Source organism: Macaca mulatta, chromosome 15 (genome assembly GCF_049350105.2).
Source record: "Macaca mulatta isolate MMU2019108-1 chromosome 15, T2T-MMU8v2.0, whole genome shotgun sequence".
In the NCBI taxonomy this organism is placed as follows: domain Eukaryota; kingdom Metazoa; phylum Chordata; class Mammalia; order Primates; family Cercopithecidae; genus Macaca; species Macaca mulatta.
Window position 1 is genome coordinate 14573849 of NC_133420.1, and position 13090 is coordinate 14586938.

The 13090-nt window shown below is 53.3% G+C and overlaps 2 protein-coding genes across 20 annotated transcripts in view; one reads left to right on the plus strand and one right to left on the minus strand.

Annotated features, from left to right (window-relative positions):
• Nucleotides 1–13090, minus strand: part of SPACA9 (sperm acrosome associated 9) — a 468643-nt gene that overhangs the window by 3513 nt on the left and 452040 nt on the right. For 4 of the 11 annotated variants that reach the window (XM_077967398.1, XM_001104586.5, XM_077967397.1 and 1 more), the window contains exons 1-2: nucleotides 8589–9264; nucleotides 2393–2573 (exon numbers count right to left, since the gene is read on the minus strand). In XM_077967398.1, the coding sequence (XP_077823524.1) occupies nucleotides 2393–2536 (144 nt within the window). In that variant the 5' untranslated portion in view covers nucleotides 2537–2573; nucleotides 8589–9264. Of the gene's footprint in view, nucleotides 1–2392; nucleotides 2574–7130; nucleotides 7324–8588; nucleotides 9265–13090 lie in introns of those variants that run through there. The other 7 variants (XM_028834683.2, XM_028834684.2, XM_015116482.3 and 4 more) reach the window with 4 other exon arrangements.
• Nucleotides 8557–13090, plus strand: part of AK8 (adenylate kinase 8) — a 158420-nt gene continuing 153886 nt past the window's right edge. For 4 of the 9 annotated variants that reach the window (XM_001104188.5, XM_077967377.1, XM_077967380.1 and 1 more), the window contains exons 1-2: nucleotides 9312–9424; nucleotides 12376–12460. In XM_001104188.5, the coding sequence (XP_001104188.3) occupies nucleotides 9341–9424; nucleotides 12376–12460 (169 nt within the window). In that variant the 5' untranslated portion in view covers nucleotides 9312–9340. Of the gene's footprint in view, nucleotides 8648–9311; nucleotides 9552–12375; nucleotides 12461–13090 lie in introns of those variants that run through there. The other 5 variants (XM_077967378.1, XM_077967374.1, XM_028834682.2 and 2 more) reach the window with 3 other exon arrangements.

Sequence of the window (13090 nt, forward strand, 5' to 3'; positions counted from 1 at the left end):
AAGGGGGCTGCCCCCTGACTTAATGCCACAGTGCCTGTCATCCCACTTAGAGAGTTCATTGTGAGAAATGCCAGCGTGGGCCACCCATACTGAGGAAACAGCAGGGACTGGAATCTTTTGGGCTTCAGCTGTACTATGTTCACAAGCTGGAGGAAGGAGGGGCAGGCGAGTAAGTGGAGCTTATTGGGTTACCAAGTGACTGCATCCGAGGTTGAGCCAGAGCCGGAGGTCTGATCTTGTGCTAAGGAGGAATTGGCTGTGGTCCAGGCCAGGTTAACAGACCCATTTCACGGTCAGATGGTTCTACTCTCCACAATCTGATGACAGATGCAGGTATCACCTCCTCCAGCACCCACAAAGGTCTACATCTAAATCAGGGTTTTCTTGCTGTAACCGTTTGCCTTTTTGTTGCTAAGGGATGTTTCCCCAAACAATCTGAAGTGCTTCCTTCTCAAGGATTGCCAGGCACACAGCAGCTTTGTAAGGGCGCGAGGGTTTTGACACACATACCCACAAGGGCACCTGTGGGGGTCGAGGAGGAGGAACCTGCCCCAAGGTGTAACTACAACAGAGCACTGGTGGGGGGACCGGGGGGCGGGGCACGGTGTGCAGGGAACCTTTGGACACTTTTGGTTCAGGGAGGGCAGGGGAGGGGTAAGAGGCAACTCAGAACACAAGGCCACTATTTACCAATAGCCTTCAGTTGAACCTAAGGCAAGAAGGCCACTCCCTTATGCATTGATAGAGATTCTGGGAAGGGACACTTGTTGACTTTTGAAGCTTCTGGAGGATGGACGAAAAAGGATGTAGCCAGTTTCTTTCCTTTCTTCCCCCGAAGTCCAGGTTTACAGAAGAGGAAGTTTATTTTCCAGTAGCTCAGGGGCTGCGTGCATGGGCAAATATGGCTAAACTGGCTAAATGTCACAAGTCGCTGAATCTGGGTGAGGGTTATATGGGTGCTGCTTTTCTGTACATTTGACTGTTTTTTTTTGAGAGAGAGAGGGTCTTGCTGTGTCGCCCAGGCTGGAGTGCAGTGGTATGATCTTGGCTCACTGCAGCCTCTCCCTCCAGGGTTCATGTGATTCTCATGCCTCAGCCTCCCGAGTCACTGGGACTATAGGTGCGCGCCATCACACCTGGCTAATTTTTGGATTTTTAGTAAAGATGGGGTTTCACCATGTTGGCCAGGATGGTCTCAAACTCCTGGCCTCAGGTGATCCACCCACCTTGGCCTCCCAAAGTGCTGGGATTACCAGCATGAGCCGCTGCATCTAGCCTCTACATTTAACATTTTTTTGAGTTAAAAAATTGAGGAAACATTTTACCAAAATTAGAAAAAAAGATTTTTTTTTCTTTCTTTTTTTTGTTTTTTGAGACGCAGTCTTGCTCTGTGGCCCAGGCTGGAGTGCAATGGCGTAATCTCAGCTCACTGCAACCTCCGCCTCCCAGATTCAAGCAATTCTCCTGCCTCAGCCTCCTGAGTAGCTGGGATTACAGGCACCCGCCACCATGCCCGGCTAATTTTTGTATTTTTAGTAGAGATGGGGTTTCACCATGTTGGTCAGGCTGGTCTCAAACTCCTGACCTCGTGATCCACCTGCCTCGGCCTCTCAAAGTGCTGGGATTACAGGCATCAGCCACCACGCCTGGCCAGAAAAAAAGCTTTTAAAGGATGCTGCCAGCGAGGGGGTCGCTTGTTCCTCCCGAGCCTGTTTCTCCTCTGCAGTTCTGAGCCCTGTGCCTGTTCCCACCCATCTTGGGGCAGTTACCCTTCCACAGGCTGACTCCCTCCAAGCTGCGAAGGGCCGGCCTGTGTGTGTTCCTAACCGCACTGCAGCTCCAGCCCCTAACTTCCTGGAAGGCTCATTTGGTCTTGAGGCCTCCAAGTCCTGCAGAGCAAACCTGGACAGCAGCTAACCTTGGAGGAGATGCAGGTTAAATAAAAACATCTGCGAAAGCACCTGGCAGTGTGCTTGGCATCCCACAGTTCCTCAACCCCCAGTGGAATCTGATGGCAGGGACAGGATCCCTCTGGTCACCAATAAATCCCCAGTTTTCTATGGGTGACCACCGAACCTGCGTCACAGATGAGGACACTGAGGCACAGAAAGGTGAGGTCACTGGCGGAGGCCACAGCAGTGGCACACGGTAGAGGTAGGACGTAAGCCCCAGCTGGCTGAGTCTTAAGCCCGCCTCTTTAACTGCTGTGTTATTCACTTACATATTTGGTGGAGAAACAAATGAAGGACTCATTCCACCATTTAGGTTCTGGGTCTGGGTCCTGATTCTGGCACAAATGTGCTTCCCCTGTCTGGGCCCCAGTGGTTTCATCTTTCATGAGAGGGGGCTGGGCTTGTTGCCCCTCGGCTGGCGTGGGGGTCGGGAGCCCCACCTGCCCGATGCTGGAGATGGGCCGGATCTTGTCATGGGCGTTCTCCCTGCAGTGCTCCAGAGCGGCAGTGAAGGTGAGCTGCTGCTGCTGGAAGAGCTTGTACTTCTGCTCGATGCCGCGAAGCAATTCTTTCACCTCATTCATTGTCTTCCTCTGTGGTCATTTACAGGAGAGGAGGAATCTGTGGGGAGAAAGAGGGTAGTGATGAGGTCCTGGGACCCAGTGCTCGGATCCAGCTCTGGAGGGAATGACTGTCAGGTCACTCTCACTGGAGCACCTGTGAGCGCCTCCCCACAGAAGAAAGCGCGGCCCTGGGAGGCTGCACACTTGTCCGGACCCCCTAGGCTGTCCATGACAGAGCTGAGCCTGACCTCGAAATTTACCCTCCATGAACACATTCTTTGCCATGAAATGTGACTTCTTCCATCAGCTGTGGACCGAGTTTCTCTGGTTCTGTTTCTCCAGATGTGGGATCTACACACATGCACGCACACACGTACACGCACGCACACACATACATGTGCACACACAAGCACATGCATACACACACGCACGTGTGTACACACACACAGCCTCCAATCCCTCACTGTGGTGTCAGGGATCAAGGGATATACCACAGGATATAAAACCAGGGGATTATCAGTGTGGATCAAATTATTTTAAAGTATCTGCTGCTCTGCAATTGGTGGGAAAGTCTGGGAATTCCTTCCCATGAATTAAGTGGGGAGAAGAATCAATACTAGACTGTCTAGTTTGAGAAGATGTGAGTCTGCCTGCTCTGGGCTGGGGGCAGGAGCCTTGGTCTCAGGTTTGCGCATTCTCAGGGCAGGGCTGGTGGCTAGTGGACTGCTCTCTGACCCTGCTAATTGCTGGAATGCCGTGATCAGTAACATGGAGGCTGTGGGGAGGGCTCTCTCTTGGCACCTCACAGACTGTCCCTGCTGTGATTTGGGTGGTCCACAGAGCATCTACAATCCTCCTGTGGGCAGAAGAGTCTGTGGGTGTGTGCTCCACGACATCACGATTTTGCTGAGTGCGTGCAAAATGCTCCAGACCACAGATTTCTATCACATTAGAGCGGGAAGGGACTCAGAAAACAAACTCCCTTGAGCTGCTACAGGGAAAGTGAGGCTCAGAGGGAAAGGTTTTGCCCAGGGTGTCACAGCAAATTTGTGCCCAAGACACCCTGGGTCCTAGGCTTCCTTATGTCTAACCAGCATCGTCAGTGCTGCCACACTCGGCTGCCCCTCCACTGCCTCCAGAACAAAGTCCAGGCTCGAATGTGTCACCACATGAGCAGGGGTCAGAGAAGGCTGTGCTGAGGTCAGGTCCAGTCCAAGGGAGATGTTGGAGATGGAAGGGGCCAGAACATTTAGCATGGACTGGGGCAGGGAAGGCACATTCCAAGCTTCCAAGCAGGTCCCAGGTGGATAGGAATGAGAACAAGACAAGGCTGGGAAATATTTCTTTCTGCTGTGTCCAGAGCAGGGCTGGAGCTGGGGGTCCAGCTTGAACCCAGGTGGTCAAGGCTGCAGTGAGCCATGATCACAGTACTGCACTCCAGCCTGGGGGACACAGTGAGACCCTGTCTCGAAAAACAAACAAACAAATAAACAAACAAAAAAACCCAAAAAAAACCCACAGAGGCGGGGGAGACGACATCAGAGGAATGAAAGGAAACACAGGAACAGACCAGGAGATGGCCTCTGCGAGATGATGGGTGTGGTAAATCAGGGAACTTGGAGGAGGCTGGGGAAGAGGCCCTTTAGCAAGATGGAGCCCAGCCACAGAGCCTCTATCCCTGGAGCCAAAAGCCAGCAAGGCTGCCTTAGAGGAGCCACCTTAAGAGCCACTGAGCGGGTCTCCTGGAAAGACAAGAGTATGCTTCTGCAGCAGAGCCACAGGGCTGTGACTATCAGCAGACACAGGGGCAGCTGCAGCTCCCCTGGGGGTGGGCTGGGGCCAGGGCCAGGGCAGGCAGGGCAGGATCCTCTTTCCAGCTCAACCTCCTATGGAAAGGAGAGCTGAGGGTGGGGAATGAGGTGGGGGTTTATGACGCCTGCCATGGTTTATTGACACCTGCCACATCCTTGGCTGGTCCCCACCACATGGAGCAGACACGCTGACTCACGCACAGTGGTTTCCTGTTGCGCCTCCCATGGTGTCCGGCTCACCCAGGCCCAACTAGGGCGAGATGAGGAAGGCACTTGCCTCCGTGCAAAACTTAAGGAGGTGCCAAAAAACTCAGCAATCAGGATAAAAATAGACCAGATACAGTGGCTCACACCTGTAATCCCAGCACTTTGGGAGGCTGAGGCAGGAGGATCGCTTGAACCCAGGAGGTCAAGGCTGCAGTGAGCCATGATCGCAGTATTGCACTCCAACCTGGGTGACACAGTGAGACCGTGTCTCCAAAAGAAAAAAAAAAAAAACATCTTGAGTAGCTGGGATTACAGGTGTGTGCCACTACACCTGGCTATTTTTTGTATTTTTAGTAGAGATGGAATTTCACCATGTCAGCTAGGCTGGTCTTGAACTCCTGGCCTCAAGTGAACCACCTTTCTCAGCCTCCGAAAGTGCTGGGATGACAGGCAAGAGCCACTGTACCCAGCCCCAAAAACGTTTTTTAAAGAACGGGTCTTGCTCTTTCACGCAGGCTGGAGTGTGGTGGTGTGATCATGACTCACTGCAACCTTGACCTCCTGGGCTTCCACCTCAGCCTCTTGAGTAGCTAGGACCTCAGGTACGTGCCACCGTGCCTGACTACTTGTTTTCTTTCTTTCTTTTTTTTTTTTTTTGTAGAGATGGGGTCTCCCTATGTTGCTCAGGCTGGTCTCGAACTCCTGGGCTCCAGCGATCCTCCCACCTCAGCCTCCCAATGTGCTGGGATTAGAAGCATGAGCTGGCAGCGTCAGAATTTGTAAAGAAAAGATTGCTGCACCTTGCCATATTGAAACCTGAGGCAAGAGGAGAAATCAGTAATACTGAGCCTACCTTTACTTAAATTTTTGACATGTTACTCTAAATGGATTTTAGGCATTATTTTTGATTTTTTAAAAATATTGCATTAAAACTTGAAAAATGTCCACCTCAGTGATTGAACTGTTGGCATTCCCTTAAGTTTTGTGCTGAGAGTGCATCACTTGCCTTGCCCTAATCTTGGCCCAGGGCTTACAAATGACTCAAAGGTGAAGCTCCAGGAAAGTTAGAGAGAGCACATAGGTGGAGCTCCAGGGAGAAGGGGCATGTGCCCTTTTGGCCTGGCTTTTCCCCCATCATGGTGAGAGCTGTGGCTGTTAGAGGTTGAGAGGAACTGACTCTGTTCTTGATCCTAGCAACTTGTGACATGCACACCACGAATGTCATGAGAGGAGCTGGAGCCCTGGAATCACAGAGGCCTAGATTCAAATCCTGACTCCAGCCCTTCTTGCTGACCTTGGGCAAGCTGCCCATCTTCCCTAAGCCTCAGCGTGCAGCAGCCTCCCAGCCTGGGGTGAGCCGACACGAGACCAGAGGTGTACGGCGTGGACCATGGGGCCCGGAATGTGGTGGTGCTATCATCAGAATCATCAACGCGACTGTGGCTGAAGCGTGTGTGTGTGCAATGGCAGGGGACACCATCACAGGCATGGTGTGTACCTCAAAAGAAGCAGGAACTGCTAAGGGCTTGACCTCCCGGAGGAAGGGATGTTTGGATCCGGACTTGAGAAGGAGGAGGCTGTGGAGAGGTGAGACAGGTGTGCAGTGGGGGTGGGACCCTGGGCTGGAGGTTGGTGTGTGGGGACGTGGGACTGTGCAGAAGAGGACAGTGGACAGGGTCAGGCTGAGGGACCCCAGTGTCAGGTGAGGCATTTGAAAGAACAGCAGAAGGCTTCTAAGCCAAGGGGGTGAAAAGCACTTCATGCATTCATTCACTTGTGCGTTCCCACTGTGTGCCAGGCACTATTCAGGTGCTGGGGTGTCCAACAAGACTCCCCGCCCTGGAGGAGCTCGTCTGTCACAGGGGAAGGCAGACCATGCGGAAGAGCGAAATGAACAGCATTTTAGATAAGGAGGAAATAAAGCAGGGAAGCAGGTGGGAACCTGGAGAACGAAGGGCCACTGTCTGCTGGAGGGGCATTTGCAGGAGGAGGGTGGGTACGGTGCTGGGACAGCTGGGGCTGTGCTCCAGCCCTCAAGGAGATCCTGGCCTGAAGAAGGGTGGCTCACTCCAGTCCTCCTAAGAACAGCGTGGGTCATGGGATGCGGCTCTAGGACATGTTAGCTCAAGTCCTCACCACGGCCTTAGAGCCAGGTACCATGGTTATCCTCACAGGATAGATTAGGAAACTGAGGCCAGATAAGGAATGGGCAAGTCAGGACTTCCTGCTCAGCTCTGCCTGGCTTTATAAAGTCTGGGCTCTTCACTTGGATCCCTCCCTTCTTCCTCCCTTCCTCCTTCCTCCTCCCCTTCTCCTTGGTAGTACTTAGAGACAAACACACCAGACATCAGACTGACTGTGGAGGTGAGGATAGGGAATGCGAAGGGCCTGAAGAGCTGCCTGACGTCTCCAGGGTTCAGCCACTGACTAGAGTCCTAGCCCTAGGCCTCACTGCCATGACCACTAGACTTTCCCTTTTCCTTGACCCAAAGCAAGGAGGACTAAACATTCAGGGGGCTGCCCTTTATGTGCCCAGCTCCCTGTCACCCTCTTGGGGCTTCCTGGGGTTGTCAGGTTCTCCAGGGATACAGCACTACCTTGGCTGGTGGCCCCAAGAGCCGCTGAGAGCAAAACTGACTCCGTTCTTGATGCTAGCAACTTGTGACATGCATGCCAGGAATGTCATGAGAGGAGCTGTAATAAGCTATCCGAAGTGATCGTCCCTTGAACGAGAGCCACTGCAGCCAAATTAGTGTGGATGAAAGGCACAGGGTATGGGCACTTCTCGATCTGGGGGAGGAGGGAGGAAAAAAATGATTACCCATAGGTTTTAGGCTTTAATGGATTTGTATTTTTCCAGGCTGGTAAAGAAGATTAAATCATGGTAGGAAAAGCGCCTAGGGCTTAAAATAAATGAGGAGAAAGGCAAGTCATTTCAGAAATGTCCAGGAAGCAAACCAAAGCTCTCCAGTGCAAATGGCAGGCATGGCTGTTGTGTACTTTGTTCAGGAGGAGGCAGCTTCCTTTTCTTCCCCAGCTATCTTTACAGTTGGGTTTGACAAGCCTACCAAGGTGTGCACGCTTTGAGGAAGCGGTTTGGAGGTGAGGAGGCAACAGTGCTGGCTTTTACATTGGGCACGTCTCTGGGCTGGTGGCTGGTAGAAAAAGGCTTTAGCTGGAGCCTGTATGTGGAGTTCATGCCCTGGCTCTGCCCGATTTAATCAGTGACCCTAGCCAAGATTTCTCCCTTTTCTGGGCCTCAATTTATTCATCTGTCAAATGAGAGAGTTTGGATTAGCCTCTTCTTCAAGAGGCCGTCTGGTTCTAAGGCTGTATGATCAACAACTGATGAGGAAAGAAGCCCAGAAAGGGGAAGTGACTCGCCCAAAGTTACCCAGCCAACCACTCCTCATTGTTCTAATCCTCCAATTTCTCATCTGTAAAATGGGAATGAAGGTGCCCATTTCACAGGGTTGTTGGAACGATTAAATGAAATACTACTACTAATAGTAGCTCCATATATTGTGTGCTTACTGCATGCCAGTTACTCTCCAATACATTAGCTCCTGAAATCCTTCAGCAGTTCCTGCTTCACAGGCGAGGAAAGTGAGGCACGGAGCAAGTAAAGAGTTTGCCAAGCTCACACAGTAAGAAGTGGAGCCAAGACTGGAATCTGGGGCTGTCTGCACTGACTGTGCCATTTTCCCTCTCCATAAGGTACAGAGACAACAGAGTTTCGCCGAGAGCACAAAGTTAAGAGTTCAACAAACTCTTACAGTTCCTACTGTTAATGGCAACAGACAAGAGCTAGAGCTCCCTATTCAGTGTTGCGACTAATAAAATATCAAGCTGCCCCGTACCACTGGGAATTCACACGACTCGAAAAGCTCCATCTCCAGCGCGAACCTTCCCCTCGTCACCCACCCAGACAGCTATGCAGGCCCCTCCATCCTCCGGACCCCTCCATCTTTCCATCCTCCACCCCAGCTTCCAGTTTCTGACCCAGAGGCCGGGATGGGGTCTGAGTGGGCCCACCCACGGTCATCGCTGTTTACCCTTGCTTGTCCTAGAGCGCTCTTCGCTCCACGGAGCACCCAGAAGCTGAAGTCACTCCGTGAGTGTCGGTGCCCCGGAGGGTTGGGGAGGCCCGTCCCAGGTCTTGGGAGGCGAGGGTGGGTGGGGAGGTCGGGCGAGAAGGGGCGGGGCCGCGGGCCTGATTGTTACCGCCGGTGCCATAGCAATCGGGTCACGTGGCGGCTGGGCCAGAGCCGGGGAGCCGGAGGTGGGGTCTACCCGGGCTCGACGCTAGGAGTTGGGCTGAGGATTTCAACCCGATCCTCGAACCTCCGGCCCATCCCATAGACGCCCCTCCCTCTTCAAACACCCTCCCCCACATTTATTCCCGCATCTCTATTTTAAGGATGGGGAAACTGAGGCACAAGGAGCGGGGGCCAGGGAGCACTGACAGAACCAGAAGCAGGGTCCGCCTCGGAGGGCCGACCTGCCCCTTCTGGGTTTCGTCGAGGGTCTCAGATACGAGGAGACCCAGCTGGAAGCCACCTGAGGGTGTCTCCCGCTAAGATGCGCAAATGGGGAAAGAGAGGTCGGGGTGAGGGAAAGAACTTGCCCGAGCCGCAGAGCGCGTCAGCCGAAGAGGTCGGGGCGGGGGCGACCCGCGCGACCGAGGCTCGGGGATCTGGGCCCGGCGCGGAGCCTGCAGGGCGGGGCTGCGGCGCGTGCTGATGACGCAACGGCGCGGCGGCCCTGGCGACGCGGTTACTAGGGAGCGGCGCGCCGCGACTGCTGCATGGACTCGGCCAGCGCCCCGCACCGTATTCCCCCCGAGATGCCCCAGTACGGGGAGGAGAACCACATCTTCGAGTTGATGCAGGTGACCGGACACCCCTGCCTGTCGCGACGCTGGCGGCGGCTCGGGAGCCTCCACCGCGACGTCGGGTGCGCGGCCGGGACCCGTAGCTGGGGCCGAGTCATGCGCCCACGAAGCAGCCCAACTCGAGGTGTCCGATTCGTGTGTCGCCGTGACCCCGAGGGGGCCCTCGAGCTGGGGACGCCCCTGGCCCTGCCAGGGTTTGCCTCAGGCGGACCCAGAGGGAGGAAGGGGGCCACTTGAGCCGAGATTTGGTCCTGGTGCCTTAAGATCTGGAACCAGTCCTTTCCTTGTCTCGGTTTCCCCACCTGTGAAATGCCAGCTTGGAAGAGGTGGTCTCCTAGGGGCTCTCCTGGCTCTGACAGTTCCCATCTGTCGAATTTGTGGGGAGCCTCTCGGCCCAGGTTTCTGAGGTGGGCATTGTCCGAGTTCAAGCTGGCATCTCCATCCTCGGAGAAGACTGCCTCGGGGACAGCAGCGTCTCCCACCCTGGTCCCTCCCCCTCAGGGCCGGACGTCCCCTGCAGCTCCGAAGCTCTCATCCTGGCTCCAGGCCTGACTGGGCCCCTAGCTCACCGTGTGACTTTGGGCGGGGCCCCGCCCCCGCCAGGGCCCCAGTTTTCCCTTCTGCACTTGGTGGAGGTCAAGGCTTTCAGGAGCTGGAGGGGATGAACTCTCAGCCACTCAAAGGTTCTGGGAGGCAAAGGGAAGCTGGAGCTCAGTTTCCAGAACATTTGTCTGCTCACCAGGGTACACCCCGTCCCCAGGGGCATGGCATGGAGGGCATAGTGGTGTCTGTGGTCATTTGAGACTCTGCCCTGCACACTAGATAGCTGAGCCCAGACAAAGAAACCCGTGTCTGTACCTCCATCAAACACATTCCCCTTGGAAAGTTTTAACTGATAGAGGGAGAGCAAGAGATTCCGAAAACTGCTTGAGTGGCCAATCACAAATAAAATAGCTAGCTGGGTTAGAAGTCAGCAGGTCAGGGCAGGATGGGGGAGCATCTGGAGCCCTGCTGTCTGCTCTAGAGAACCTGGTGTGTTTTCCACAGTGATTGTTGGAGGAGTTGCCCAGGAAAGCTTTTCCTGATTTTGAAACAGGGTCTTGCACTGTTGCCCAGGCTGGAGTGCAGTGATGCAGTTATGGCTTACGGCAGCCTTGAACTCCTAGGCTCAAGCAATCCTTCTGCCTCAGCCCCTCCAGAGTAGCTGAAACTACAGGTGCAGGCCACCATACCTGGCTAATCTTTTTTTTTAATTTTAGTAGAGACGAGGTCTTGCTATGTTGCCCGGACTGGTCTTGAACTCCTGGGCTCAAACAGTCCTTCTGCCTCTGCCTCCCAACAAGAAAGCTTTCAGTCCAATATTTCCAGTCCTTAGTCATCTGTGTATTCCCTCCATGGTTTTGACCATTTCCATTTTTTATACTTTTGACTTTAAAATAATTTTAGATTCACAGGAAGTTAAAAAATAGTATGGATTTCTGGTCTCCCCTCCCCCATTGCCCCAGTGATAACATCTAACATAACTGTAGCACATTGTCGAAACCAGGAAACTGGCATTGGTACAAGAGGGTTACCTGAACTGTAGGCCTTATTTGGATTTCCTCCATTTTCACCTGCATTGATGTTTTTGTTGTGCATACAGTTCTGTGCAGTTATATCACATGGACAGATCTGCATAACCACTAATGCACCTCCATTTAAACTAATCACTTGTTCTAATCAACTCACCTTTAAAAAAATTAAATAGCCGCTTTTGCCTCATCCTAAGTAATATCCTTGAAATTATTGATTTGATGTACTTATTTTTCCAATATGTTAAATACACAATGATTTAAACATGAAATGTAAAATATTTATGTGTGAACCATCAAAAATCATCTCATTCCATCACACCAGTGGTATACAAACGTGAGTTCACTCCAGCTGTGCTACTGAACAGGCGGAGAAGCTGAGGCCCAGAGAAGGGAAGGGACTTGCTGGGGAGATACAGTGGGGCTGGAACCAAGACTTCTCACGGCTCGGTGCTCTTTTTCCTGCCTCACACTCCCTTCACTCCAAGAGGGCTACAGCCCTTCCCTCCTTGTCCCTGGGGCTGAAGGATGCCCCTTATTGCGGCAGCACAGCTGCTGTGAGCTCTTCCTCATTTCTGTGCCTAGGATTGTGCAACCCCAGAATCTGCTTTCCCTTGATATGCTTGCCTGATTGGATGAAATGGCCAGAATATCCCAGGACTATTTAGAAATCTGGCTGGTAATATTCTGTTCCATTCTGGAGGGACACATGGAGTGGTGATGGTCATGTTCCCCAGCAAACATCTGCGCCGGCCATCTGCTATGACTGCCAGGCATTGGGGTGCCAAGGGCTCTAGGCAGGCAAGGAGGCCCAAAGAACCCATGGCCTGCCGGGAGGATGGTGGCCTGGTGAGTAGGAACAGGGTGAGGCATGGAACAGGGCAATGCCCGCAGGCAGGTGCAGGAGCATCTGACATGTTTGCCTAGTGCACATACTCAAGAAAGTATGTTCCCATTGAGATCTGAGACTGAGCAGAAGGTAGCCAGGATGAGGATGAGGAAGAAGCTTCCTAGCTAAGGGGACAGCATCCGCTAAGGCTCTGAGGGGAACGGTGATGCTTGAGAACTTGGAGAAGGCTCGTCTGGGAAGCCCAGAGAACCCCAGGGGAGAGAGCCCTGGACTGCCTGCTCTGAATCAGGGGCAGGGTGCCCCACTTCTGCCTCCCCCAGGTGCCTCTGCAGCAGTACCACGTGGCCCCCCTCATGCCTCTGCTCCTGGGGACCCAAGCAGATGCCAGCTGGGGCAGAGGCTGGGTCCCAGGTTGAAGTCACATTTGGTGGGGTGCAGTGGAGACAGCAGGCCCCGTAGCTGGTATCTATGGTGACCAGATGCCCCTGCAGGTATTAACCACCTGGGTGTCTGCCCTGCACCCACAGAACATGCTGGAGCAACTCCTGATCCATCAGCCTGAGGACCCCATCCCCTTCATGATCCAGCACTTGCATAAAGACAACGACAATGGTGAGCACTGGCTGGGGCTCTTCCCCTCCCCATCTTCCCCTCACCTCCTCCTTCCCCTTCTTTCCTGACTCCTCTGTCTCCTCCTTCTTCTCCTCATCCTCTGTCTCCTCCTTCTTCTCCTCATCCTCTCCAGGGATCCTGCCCCACCCCGAGAATAGCTGAGCACTGTCCTGTCCTACCTGTGTCTGAAGGGAGGTCAGAAGGGAGGGGTTTCGACAACTTGAGGTGGTGGTTCATTGAAAAATGCCTTAATTTCTTTTGGAGCACAACTTATAAAAATTCTCTTGCCAAGTTACTAAAATGAAAACCCCAGAATGACCCATGGAATCAATTATTAATGCTTTCGCCTGCCCTAGCTGATGTCGCCTGTTGGGTTTCAGCTCTCTGATCACTCCACTTGTCAGGTGTAAGTTTGGTCTCTGGTCTACCTAGACAGGCAAGCTCTTGGGCTTTTCTGACGGTCTCATTATCAGAGCGTGTTAATGAGTTTCTGAGCTCCCCAAACCTTTGCAGTTGGCCAGTGCAGGTCAGCCGACCTAAGGCCAGAGCACAGGAGCGGGGAGGAGGGAGGCACTCACACAAGGAAGGCCCCTCACTCGACTCCATGGTCCCTTTGCCAAGTGGAGGGTC